The 13,513-nt window shown below is 32.6% G+C and overlaps 1 protein-coding gene across 4 annotated transcripts in view; it reads right to left on the reverse strand.

The window, feature by feature from the left end:
• The window catches only part of ome (dipeptidyl peptidase 4 omega), a 108,148-nt gene that overhangs the window by 23,809 nt on the left and 70,826 nt on the right, over positions 1 to 13,513 (reverse strand). Inside the window, exon 2 of one of the 4 annotated variants that reach the window (XM_070112189.1) lies at positions 3,932 to 4,366. The exons of the other annotated variants lie outside the window; for them this stretch is intronic. Within the exon in view, the coding sequence (XP_069968290.1) occupies positions 3,932 to 4,030 (99 nt within the window). The 5' untranslated portion in view covers positions 4,031 to 4,366. The remainder of the gene's footprint in view (positions 1 to 3,931; positions 4,367 to 13,513) is intronic. 4 annotated transcript variants of the gene reach the window in all.

Genomic DNA, 13,513 nt, shown 5'->3' on the forward strand with positions numbered 1-13,513 from the left:
TTCTCTAATTAGTTCTATTATCTTGCACAAATATCTTTAAATGCACACCCAAACTGTCAGATTTTAGCTTCTCCTTGTGGTTATAAAAATTTTCCATTAAATACTTGTGGCAATTATCTCAAAAACAAATAATGTTTTCTTTCTCTTTAACTCATGCATTAAGAAAAAGTTCAAGTGAGACATTTATAAAATGACTTGATGTAAATAATATAAATAAATATATATAATATATGAAAATTAACATAAGCTAGGAATTAAGTTCCTCTTTATGGCAATAATCCTTTGAATACAGCTTTATAAACGAATAAAGCGCACACTTACATTGCGCTGCGAAACACATACACACAAGCGCATGAGTGTTAAAAATTTCACACACTTAAATGCAGTAGCGGAAATCAGGGTCACCAACACAACCAACAACAACATTTATCTGCGCTACTAAACTTCTTAGCGAATACAGATCTGCAAATTATTTTCTGGTACACTGCCAAGTGGACTAACGAGAAACATGCGCTCCATTGCGGCGCTGCATCGAGTTGCGGCGTCTCATACGGCAACCGAATTTCCTTGATCCTTTATTTGATTATCATTAGTGAGTTGGTGCTGCAGTAGCGGCAGCGTCGTAGAGGAAAAGCGGCGCAGACATGCAGGCGGACAGACAGCGAAGGAAGCAAAAAAAAAACAAAACTTTGAGCGTATCAAGCATAGAAAGCACTCACACACACATACATATACAGCAACATGCATGTTCGTGTGCTTGTGTGCTGGCACAAGTACTAATGTGTTGGCAACGACATGTCTGACCAACATTTCGCCTTCAACCAAAGCTTTGTAGGGATTTCTATTGAGCATGTATTTGTGCCACAATCATGTCTTGCACATGCAGCTATAAGTATATGTAGCTGTGTGTGTGCGATAGTAAAGCCGTCAGTGTGTTTGAGTGCATTCTTACTCTGCTTTTGAAGGCTAATGCAGGCTTTGAGTAGCGCTGGTCTGGCCTGGCCTTTTGAGACACGACATTCCATGCTGCAAGAGCGGCAGTGTATGAATCAAGGTTGCCGACATTGCATAATGGGCATGGTAAGGATTCTTGTAATGCACACACGCGCACACACACACACTAGCATTAGCATGTATTTGCATATAAGCAGCCGGTTTATAGCTGCGATAAATGTTTGTGCTGCTGTGCATATTTTAATTTTGTCAAAGACGCTTGTGGGCTTGTCAATTGCAAGCGCAGCGGAAACAGCAACAGCAAAGTAGAAATGCAAAGCGAACAAAAACAAAAAAAATAAACTTGAAAATATATTAAATAGCAAAATAGGTAAATAAAGAAATCGTTCAGTTTACTTGTGCAACTTCGACCTTTGCAAAGCAAGCAAATTTATTTCACTAAGTCTGTAATTATCAATTTATCTTACTCTCTTCCCTATCGCTATTCCCTTTTTTGTACATGGTTGCATTTTGTAATTTCCTTTCGTTCATTTGCTTTGAAATTAATTGCGGCTTAACTTGACGTCTACTGCCAATTACTCCTAGCCACAATTAGTGCCACAACAACAGCAAAAAAGCACAACTACCTACTAATTTATTTCTTATGCATGTATTTCGGTTTTGTTGCTGACGGAGGCAAATTGAAGCAGGCAAGCAATAAGTTCGCAAATCTGACAAATAAAATATTAAGCAGGCAATTGTGGTTGCTTACCGAGGCATTAGTAGCTCAATAATACAATTTGTGCCAAATGGTTCAGTAAGCTCTATTGCTACCAATTTGTAACCGAAATCCGATTAGTTTTATTTATATTTTTTTTTATTGTGAGAGTGAAATACGTATCATGATAAATAATACGACAAATAGACACACAGTATTTTTAAAGTGTTTACAACTTGAAAATGATAATTCTGTGGCTTCCATTATTTGCTTGGATCAGCTCAATACATTCATGATTTTGGACTTGAAGCACGTTACCGCCCATTCGTTTCAAAGTATATAACAGACTGAAAATAATCGTTACTAAAAATAATAATAGTACGCTGAATATTTGGTTTTTGCTTCCAAAATGAAAATACTTTCTCAAGAGAAGAAGATATGAGACAATTGAGGTCATCATGACGAAAAAATTTCCATTTCCGTATTCCAATTCTTATTAGCACCCTCCTTTGACGAACTAGCCTTGATTGTTAGCATTAGCTCGTCAGATATCTAATATCTATACGTATGCATGTGTTAAAGGCTGCTGGTTATAGACTACTGGCAAGTTTTTTCTCAATCTCTACTATTGCGTCAAATTTCATAACAATGGTAAACTCTTAGTAACTCTTATTCAGTTGTGAGTTTCAAAAAATATATTTTTTTCATATATTATCGAATTTACATACATCTCAAAATATTCTCTGAAAATTTGAAATTGATCCGGCAAATAGTTTCGGAGATATAAGCGCATTTATGAGAATTTGTGTTATCGGCTCGCAAAACTTTAAACGCGACACGATGTTTTCAGCGTCTGTGAGGTAGACTTTTTCGAAACGGTTGGACTGATCGGCTTAAAATATTCACAAGAAAGACTATCTTAGTTATATTTGTCAGTTTGTAATCGAAGTATTTTTTGGCAATTATTTTCATATTGTTATAATAAGTCCGATTTTTTGAGTGAAGAGAAATTTTTTCACGAAAAACGTTTTTTTTTTTTGGGAAGTCGCCACTTGTCAAAAATATAAATTTGACTAGTCCTGCGATCATTACTTGTATTTATTTATTGTAATTATAAAATTCTTTTGGTTTTTGAATTTCAGTTAGATTTAAGCATAAAAATCTTTCTCGCGGAAAGGAGGTTTTCCTGAAGATCGGCTACAGCAACAAGCGAATGCAAAATTTTTAAAAATTAATAGCCGATTTTAAAATACATGTGATTCTGTGTATAAATATTTTTTATTTATTTATTAAAGCAAATACTACTTAAAAACAAATTTACAGAAATTGTTGTTTTTTCTGGCTTAAAAGTGAATGCAATCTTTTAAGCGAGATGCACATTCAATTTGCCTGAAGCATTGAGTTGATTTGGTTTGGCGACGATCACTGTCAAACTTTTAAGGACCATGATTGAAGGTTTATCATATGCTTCAATTAGTAAGCTGTACTCATATATATTGGGTTTAGAAGATAATTGTGAGCGCTATTGTCAGACCATTGCCGTAATTTAGTGAGAGAATTTCAATTACAGTGTGAACAAGGAAGCAAACGTTGATCTTATGTTGGTAAAGTTTAAATATTATTAAGCATGTAATTACCGGAATAAGACTAACGCTATGTCATTGGTCAAACTTAAGAGTAAGTAGATTGTGGGATAGCTATAATATGCTGTCAAGGACTAAAATATTCAAATAAGTAATAAAATGCGTAAATATTTAAAACAGAAGAAGAAAAAACAAACTAGACTATAAATAGTCTCTCAACTGCAGAGGTTTAATACTAAGTCTTATAACTTTTAAGTATTACTTAAAATAAAGTGTGACAGGTAACTGGTGTTAACTGCTATATAACTTACAAAAGCGAATGAAAGTTAACAATAAGTGCAAACATTAGCTTAGTAATCGACTAAGTCATGCCAAAAACATTAAAAAAAAACAATAACTGTGCATACAGACAAAAAGAGCAAAAATCAAGCATAAACGCCCAAAAGTATGCTAAAAGAAGTTAAGTACAGTTATTAACATAAAAATCGTAATACGTAAATAACAGTAAAGCGGTAATGCTATGGATTATGCATGTAAGCGTTGTACTTTTTGACTGCAGACTTTAGTGTACGAATATAGCATAAGTGTGTGTGTATGTGTGTATATAGATTGGTGACAATGTGACAGCGCAATTATTACGATATTGCGCGATGCGCTGGCATTCAGCCAGAGCAGTTGGCTGCCAAGGCGTACCTACCTGATCGTTTGCTGGCGTCGGTGCAGCGGGCATTTGCGACATTGGCAACGCGCTGGCTGGTGCCGCCTCAGCGGTGACTATATCGTTGGTCGTTGACATTTTGCTGGTGTGCGCGATTTTTATTTACAGTTTTATGCGTTTTTAAATTTTTTTATATATTTTTTTGTTGTAAATTGTGTATGTTGTTTGTTGTGTCGTAGTACTTTCTTTCAACTGATTTGTTTGATTTATTTATTTATTTTTAGTTAGTAAATTTTAATAATAGTACTTCCTTGGTTTGGTAAGTTTTATGTGTAAAAAATGCTTAACATTATTATAATTTTTTTTGTTGCTTTTCACTTGTTTCACTTTCCGCCAGCGTTTATTTAAGTAAATTGCTTTGATTTATCAATTTTCAAGCGTGTGTGTGTGCTTTGTTGTTATTTTATTTCGTTGCTGTAAAATGAGAAAAAGTGGAAGAGAGAGATGTGCCAAAATTAATTGCTGTGCTGACAATTTTCGTTAGTTTTTTGCGGTACCTCCACTTTTCGCCAACGCCAAATTTCACTCAAGTGCTTCGCAGTAAAATGCCATTGTTTAATGAATGGCGATGTCGCCATATTCAGATAATTTGACTAATATAAAATGTTTTGTTAAAAAAAAATATATATAATTCAACACTAAATATAGTGGAAACCCATTCAAATATTATATTATATATAAAGCAGTAAAAAACACAAAAACAGAAAAAAGTTTTGAAAATACCCAAAAAGTTATTTTTGAAAGCATGATGCTGGTAACGATAGAAATTATTTTACTACGACTTAATACCTTCTTCAGGGTATACGAGTAAAAATGTAAGTGAACCTGCTTTTTTTTATTTATTCTATGCTGCCATCGTACTATTTAGGCTCAACTGACCGTTAACGTATATGTGCATATGTGCATATGTGTGACCAAACGAATAAATTACAGAAATCGTAGTAGTGTTAAACCCATTTCATTGGTACATAAATAAATGAACTAGCAGCAATAAATGCTAACAAGTAACAACAATTATATAAATATAAATATCGCATATGATTTTTTGTAATTATTAGAAGAACTGAATTCATTTTAAAGCATTTTTATAATACTGTATTTGAAGCAGTAGTAGTCCGCCCGAGCAAAGCAATGCCGAAATGAACAATAGAATTTTTAATTGAGATGAATTTTAATACTTTTGAACATTTATTGTTAAGAATACTTATATAATATAAAAGTCAACTAACTAAATTTTACATTTTTCTGATGAAAACTTAGAAATGTTACATTTGTAATGAAAATAATATTATATTGAGGACGTTTGGATTGTGTGTATATTGGTAAATAAAATGAAGTATAGCAATATGAAGCATTTAGTAGTGGTAAAATACCAATTATTATATATTTATATATATATATCTATTTATATATTTTATTTATTATACAATATATTATATTTATATATACGACGTCACAGAAAATCTTAACTCAGCGTTATAGTAAAATTTTAGCAAAAAGGGTCATCGGAGCATAATGCCACCTAATCAACAAAGATTGAACCGCATTACGTTTTCTATTGATTGAAATAAATCTCTAGCATAATATGCGACTAAAAATGAGTGAGAGTGCGGCTAAAGCCCAAATAGAAATAGAAATAAAAATAATATAGCAAATATTGACTTTCATCAAAGAAAAAAAAAACATTGCTGGTTGACCAGCGGCGGCAATGCGTCCAAACAATAGTAATATATATCTGCAATAAGCAGGTGGATTTGTGTATTTGCATGAATGCCAAATGAGTATGTATTAGTGACAAATCGCGCTAATATAACACAATAAATTTCCTACTTAATTGTTGTTGGTGAACCAATAAAGAGCAGACAAGCAAGCCAAATGTTGAATGCACAACAATAGAGAGTTTTTTGCTGAATGTATGTAGCGGCTTAGGAGGAAAAGTGTGGAAGTAGATATTGAGAAATGTACAATTTTGTGACGGTAAATGTGTGAAATATGGTCAATTAGTCGGTCGATTGCACATGACCGATCAAATAGGCTTTTTATCTAAGATTCTAAACAATATTTTCGAAAAATTGTAGCCAAAGCAATCCAGAGCTGCGGTAATTACATTTTCACAATTACATTCCAGTCGTGATTAAGTTCAGAAACCGGCAAGAAATTATTAAATTAAGCATCTATACTCAAAATTCAAAGCCAATCCATGAATAGTTGCTTGTACCAATATCACTTCTACATATAAGAATTCTATATTTTATTGCATATATTTTGTATACCCTGTACAGTGTATATTAAGTTTGCCACAAAGTTTGTAACAACCAGATGGAAAAATGGGATATCCTATAAAATATATATTAGGGTAGTTTGCTTAGCCTGAGGGTAAAATCTGTAAATTAGAAAAAGAAAACTTTTGGACAAAAAAAAAATTTTTTTAACAGCTCAGCTCAACTCAATTTTAAAGTAAATTTCAAGTTAAAATTTTTAAAAATTTTAAATTTTAAAAAATTACCGAATATGACGGTTTCTGAAACAAAATTTATTTTAACACTTAAGGAAAGCATATTGTCATTTAAGACCTTTTCTAAAACTCCATTATTGACCACAAAAAATATTTTTAAGTAGATAACTTTTAATTGACCAGAAAGAGGACTCTCCACAGCTTCTAGAAAACATATCAAAAATTTTTTACGAAATAAAAATTTTAACTCGAAAAATTACTTTAAACTGCGTGGGTTCCTCTAAATGTTAAAAATTTATCTTTTTTTGTCCATAATTTTCTTTTTTTTTATGATTTACAAATTTTACTCTCAGGCTAATCAAAAAAACAATTTTTTTTCGCTCCACCCTAATATATACATACATATGTAAATAATCAGCGTGTAGAGCTGAGTAGACTTAGCCATGTCCGACTGTATGTCTGTATATACGCCAACTAGTCCTTAAGTTTTTGAGATATCAATCTGAAATTTTTAATACGTCTTCAAGAAGCTGCTTATGTATCGGAAACGCCGATATCTAACTACAATAACACTTAGCTGCCATTTAAACTGACCGTTCAAAATCTACTTTTTATAAGGAATCTTTTTGTATTTGTGAAGGGCATTTATTATAGGTTCGTTGCAATCGAAGTGAACGCTTTTTCTTGTTTTTTCATTTGTTTTCTATATCTATTCCAACATATTGCAGCTCATTATTGTCGATCGATTTTCCGGGCCACAACAGCTACATGTTTGTGCGACCGCAGCGGCTCATTCACTTCACTGATTGCTTACTTAGCATTCTGGCTGATTGAATAGTCGGTTGACCTGCGGCTGTAACAACAATTCAAAGAATATTTTACAACCACGCAAACGCATGCAAACGCCATGATTCCGTGACAGTAAGGTGGCACCTGACACCACCCACACACATTAATGTATATAAACACATATAAACATACATATTTTCGTATTTTGATTGAGCTTAGCAGCTTTGAATGACTTAGTAGACCAAGCGCCTGATTGACAGACTGATTGACTAAGTGGTTTAGCTGACTTGTCGGCGGCATAGGCTTTTCATTTTGTGCTAATAACTAAGTGCAAACTAAATAAAATACTTATATTTATGTATGTTTGATAAATGCCAAATATTGTGCGGCTGTGGCTGAGCTGTGGGCATCCGCTTTGCGTTGTTGTGCGAAAGTTCATTGATTTACAAACATAAACTATCTCTCTGCTATAACTCTGCTAATATTTATTACTATCTGATATGTTTTATTTGCTAAGGCTTAATTTTATTCGGTGACCAATAAATGCGTATGGCGAAAGTGCGTGGGCAATTCAAGTACAAATTGTTGCGCGAAATGAGTTGAATGAGTCTGGACGCAGTTCAGTTTGCTTTGCTGTTATAATATAATATTTGGTGTCTCACACATTCGCACATTGAATACTATATATTGAATATTATATATTGTATGGCAGCATTGGGTTTTTTATTAATTTTCCAATTCATAAGGAAACACACAAAAAGTATGTAGTTGTTTGTGGATATATATATGTGTATGGGTGTATGTAGCGGGAAAACTTTATCTCATTGCGGTTTATTGTTTGCGAATATGTGTGTGCGTATGTGTATGTAGCAGAGATAATACTATTGGCTATGTGCATATTGAAACAATTACTATAATTCTTTAAGAAGATTTATTATAAAATTATGCAGTAATAGGGTTGCCGTACGCAACAAATACAATAATTATGGCTTACTTTTCAAAATTTTGCAAATCACTTAAGTGGAAATGACAAATTTTTGGCTTGAAAATATTATTTTTTTTCGCTATGAATTTAATTATAGGGTTGCCATTTTCTTAGGAAACGTTACTGAGCATGTAATGCTATAAAAATATTATATGAGTAAATATTATTAGAATTAAAAGCAATCTGGAAAAAGCGACATTGAATTAGTACTTAAATTGTGACAAAATTTCTTGAAGAAATTCTTTACAGATATCGTCGGACATCTAGCCTATAGAAAGTATAGTCAGGAAATGGCTACTAGACTGTCTTTCCAACAATCTGTTTAAAATAAATAATATTTATTAAATATGCTGGTTAATACAGGGCTAGAAACGCCAGAAACTTATTATGGAAATTTAATATTAACGCTCTCTGTGGGCTCAGGCTTACTTCAATGCACGTGTTTCGTTCATTGTGAAGCAAGAATGTGTAATTTTCTTGACTAGTCTACCAAATTGAATTGTTTGATATCAAAGTAGCTGCTACGAGATTATTTAAGTTGCTAAGTATTAGCCGATAGGGCTAGCGTATTGATAGCTCATGTGTAGACAATTTGAGGACATGTTGAATGTGTTACCTCAAACACTAATGCCGGCTATATATTATATAATATGTATTCATGCAAAAAAAGTCATGTAAAAAATAGTTCGAAGATTAAAGAAAAATATTGCAGTCAGTAATTTCTGCAGGGTGAGTAAATATTTGCATAAATATTTCCATGCGGTATATCACACATTGTCTTTAAAACTTTTTTTTTCTGACTGTGCACCATCATATTTACCTATAAACAAAAAAGTCACAATAAATTTCTATTATTAATCAAGGACGGGAAACCTATAATGCAACCTTAAGTTGAAAAGTGCAATAAATTCAAGTTATAGTGGGAACAGCAGCTAGGACTACCCGCCCAACCAACTGTCAAGCGTTACCATATTGTTGTTACTACTTAAATTTCCAAGTGCTTAACACTGTAATACTTTGTGTACCACACTTTATCTTTTCATACTTATTTGAATATTTTGTGCATTATCTGCCATTAACAACAATAACGAAGATTGATTGAACCCTTTAAGGAGCCACTCGCTGACAGTTTCAGTTTGGCACAAAGAGTGATGATTAACTCTCCATTTGCTAACCCCCGCTGTTCATTGTTATGCTTTCAACTACAGCATTTAAATTAACCAACACTGAAAAATAGTGAAATATAGTTTACAATATTGAAAAGAAGCATATTCGCCTCCGAAGAGAGAGTTGAGAAGCAATAGTAGAAATAAACAACCACTTGAGATACTCGCCATTCATTGACTTCTAAGCGAAACGTTTTCTACGTGGCCATTTTATCAAGTGTGCACTCAACTCAACTCATTTCCGCTGGGAAAGCAACGGCAATGCAGCTGCGAGTAGGAATTTGAACTCATTCGTTTGCAGCTTAAACTGTATGCCGCAATCGTTGCTGTTACCGTTCGGCACGCAGTAAAGCTCAATTTAAGTTTTAGCTGACACAGCTCAGTGGAAATGGTGAGCAATGAGATCAAGCACTTACATACATATTATACATACCTATACAGTTGTATAAATAGAGAAATAGACGATTTTCTGTTTGCGTTCGCATATTTGCACTGGCACTGGCGTCTAGCCGCTTCAAGTTGAAGTTGCCGGAAGTGGTTCCACATATTTTAGCTACTTAGATATTTTAAACTGAAGAAGTGCACTCATGAGATGCTTCAACATTTTATCAAACGTGAATATTCGCGAAGTTTCGCTGAAGGATTGCGGCAGCAAATAAAAGAGTATTCGGATAATGATATGGTTGTGCGGTGCTAAGTTTGTTAGAAGTAGTGGTGGCGCGGAAAAGACAACTATGTAGCAAGTATTAAGACTGCTCTGCAGTTGAATTATTTAATGTAATGCTAACGAATGCGATTAAGCGCGATATAAAGTTACGTAAGAGATAAATTTTGCGGGCATGACTGGACTTTAATGGAAAGGTATATAATTTTATGAAAGTATGCTTTTGATAATTGTTTGTGCTCGGTTGTGTCTAAGTGAGTGCTCATCAAATGAAGTGTGCACATTGTAGCAGCAACGAACAAATATAGATGCAAAATTTTTGCGTGAGAAATTATTTCTGAGAAATACTATAGCAATGAATATTACGACGGAGACAGACTGAATTTAATGAGAAATATTCAAAAGTAGTTGAAATAAGCAAATAATTTAGCTCTGGTTGAATCAAAACTATAATACCCTACACAAATAAAAATGTTTCCATACAAGAACTTTACTTTGACTGCACAGTTTGTATGGCACTTATAAGTTATATAACTCGGAGCTAAAAATTTTTTAAAGAAAATTATATGAGTGCCTTAGACAATAATTAATGCTAAATTTCGTGAAGATAACTGGTCAAATGAAAAAGTTTTCCATACAAGATGTGGTTCGTTTAGTTTGTATGGCAGCTGCATATATGCTCGGTTGGGCGCTTCCTACGGTTGGCAGCTTCTTGCGGAGAAAAGGGCATGTGAAAAATTTCAGATCGAAATCTCAAAAAACTGAGTGATAAGTTCATATATATACAGACAGATGGATGGACAGATGGAGATGACTAAATCGACTTAGCTTGGTACGCTGATCATTTATATATGCTATATATATTTTATAGGTTTGTTCTGGGTATAAAGCAGGATAAGCCTTTTCTAATTTGTATAAATATACGTGATTCTACAAAAAAAGTCTATACATATTTATGTATATATGTATAATATATAATCAAACATTAACGATAAGTAAGCAGACAAAAATTTTCACACACACGCTCATTTAATCTGCAGCAAAATTTTTTCAAAAATTCATGTTTTTTGCAAAAAAGAATTACAACAATTTTTCCAATTTTCCCGCATCAGTTTCTACACCCGAAAAATGTCATCTTGCCTTTCGCACATTAATTCGCAACACTTTGCAACTTTTCGCAATTCCATACAAATTGCCACTAAAAGCCTTTTTGTTGCGTCATATTAGCGCCAACTGGCTAATAGCAAGTAAGTACTTCCTTTGCTAAGCGTACTAAGTGCCAGCGCGACGACTTTACAAATAAATACTGCACGCGCATACTCACACACACTCAAATTACACATATGCGCGGACACGCCTCTTCACTTAGAACTTCCTTTTGCCGGCATTCAACCGAATTTATGCATGTTTTGCACATTTCCACTTTTTCGCCTTTTATTTAGTAATTTTCATATACAACTCCTATTACAACGGCACAACAAACACACAGATACATATGTATATTTACGACTATTAGCACATAATAAATGGCATAGCGTATAAATGTGGAGTGAAGCACGTATCAGACGAGCGACGTGCGCAAGGTATGACGTTTTTATTTGTGTACAAGCATATGGCGAGTGTGGCAACACGTATTCATGTATGTGTGTTGCATGTGTGCTTGTGTAAAATGCTTTTGCCGGCATGCAGCGGCGCACATTAATCATGGCATGCAGTCAAAAGTTTACTTATTATTTAGTTAGTGTTTTTTAATTCATTTATGCAAGTTAGTTATGTGTTTTATTTTGATAAATGTCGTTGAGAGTGTTGCGTTATTTAATGTGTTATTTTCATTTCAACATTTAACACAAGTATAATTTCATAGATATTTACACCACTTTTAGTAGCATATTTTTAAAATTTCAAAAATCCGCTATGTCAATACAATATATATTGATTTTTGCATATTTTTTATTATGCACACCATTCAAAAGTTATAAAAGTCATCCAAAATACATTTCATATTTATTTGTATTGTATTCTGATAAAAGGCATTGTATTGAATTACAAATGTTGCGCATACGCCATGGCGAACGCCTCTTTAAGCTGTGCGTAGTTATTTGAACAGTTGTGTAGCTTAGCGCAGTTGAATGTGTATAATAATGGAATACAATATTTTAATTTTTTTTTTAATAGACTATCTAATATAACGTTATAATGAATTTTTTTTTACTAATTTCTTAACAAAGAGTATACATTTCGCAATAGCACTGAGAAATTAATTAACAATGTTGTAAAATATTTTAATGTCAATATCACGAACAGTTGCCTCGTTTGACATATTGCATATTATTTTCCAAACTTATATAATTTCACTAGATAACTGTAATTTTTTTTAAATAAGGTATTATATCCACACATAAATTTCAAAAAATTTATGTTTTTTGCATATATATCGAAAGTATTAATTAATAGTTTTGGAGATCATATCTTATTTAAGAGATCAGATAATATTTTTAAACATGTTTTAGCTTAGAGTAAAAAAATTGCACAACTTTGAAGGCGTTTTTCTCAAAACGTAGTTTGCAGAGTACGCGTGCAAAATTTCGCCGAAACGATTGAATACAGCAGCAAATTTCACAAGATTTTATTAGATAACATATATTAGCCAAATAATGATCGAAGCATTAATATTCTGATAATAGTTTCGTTTTTTAAGCTATTCTGAAGTGATGAAATATTTGGAAAGCCGCCATTTTGTCAAATAATTAAATTTGGATCAGTTCATCGACCATTACCTATATTCATCTACTATAATAATATTTTTTTTTGTGGTTTTTGGATTTGAGTTAATTTTAAGCAGAAAAATTGTATGCACCACCAGCCACCTCTTTTGGAAGCTATGGCGAAGGATATGGCATCAAATAAATCCAAAATGTTTCTATTTTTAATCGCTGATTATTAAAGAAAATTTAGTTCAATAAATTAACATTTTGTTTATTTATTTATTTATTTATTTATTAAATAAAAATGTCTGTTCAAAAAAGTTCACGAAAAAAATATCTTGCAAGTGGATAAAACCATTAGGATGGAGCGAAAAAAATTTTTTGTTTTTGTTTAGCCTGAGAGTAAAATTTTTAGATTAAAAAAAATGAAAATTTTTGGCAAAAAAAAAATGTTAACATCTGAATTCGGCCCGGCCCACTCACTTTTAAATTAAACTTCGAGTTAAAATTTTTATTTCGTAAAAAAATTTTGATAAGTGTTCTAGAAGCTGTGGAGAGTCTCCTTTGTGGCTAATTAAAAGTTATCAACTTAAAAAAAAAATTTTATGGTCATTATTGGAGTTTTAAAAAAAGTCTTAAACGACAACATGCTTTCCTTAAGCGTTTAAATACTTTGTAGACAAAAACCGTTAAATTCGGTAATTTTTATGTAAATGTAAAGAGTTGAAGCCAACAAAAAAAACTTTTTTTGTCCCAAAAAAATTTTAACTCGAAATCTCTAGATGTTAAAAAAAAAA

Source organism: Bactrocera oleae, chromosome 6, assembly GCF_042242935.1.
Source record: "Bactrocera oleae isolate idBacOlea1 chromosome 6, idBacOlea1, whole genome shotgun sequence".
NCBI lineage: Eukaryota > Metazoa > Arthropoda > Insecta > Diptera > Tephritidae > Bactrocera > Bactrocera oleae.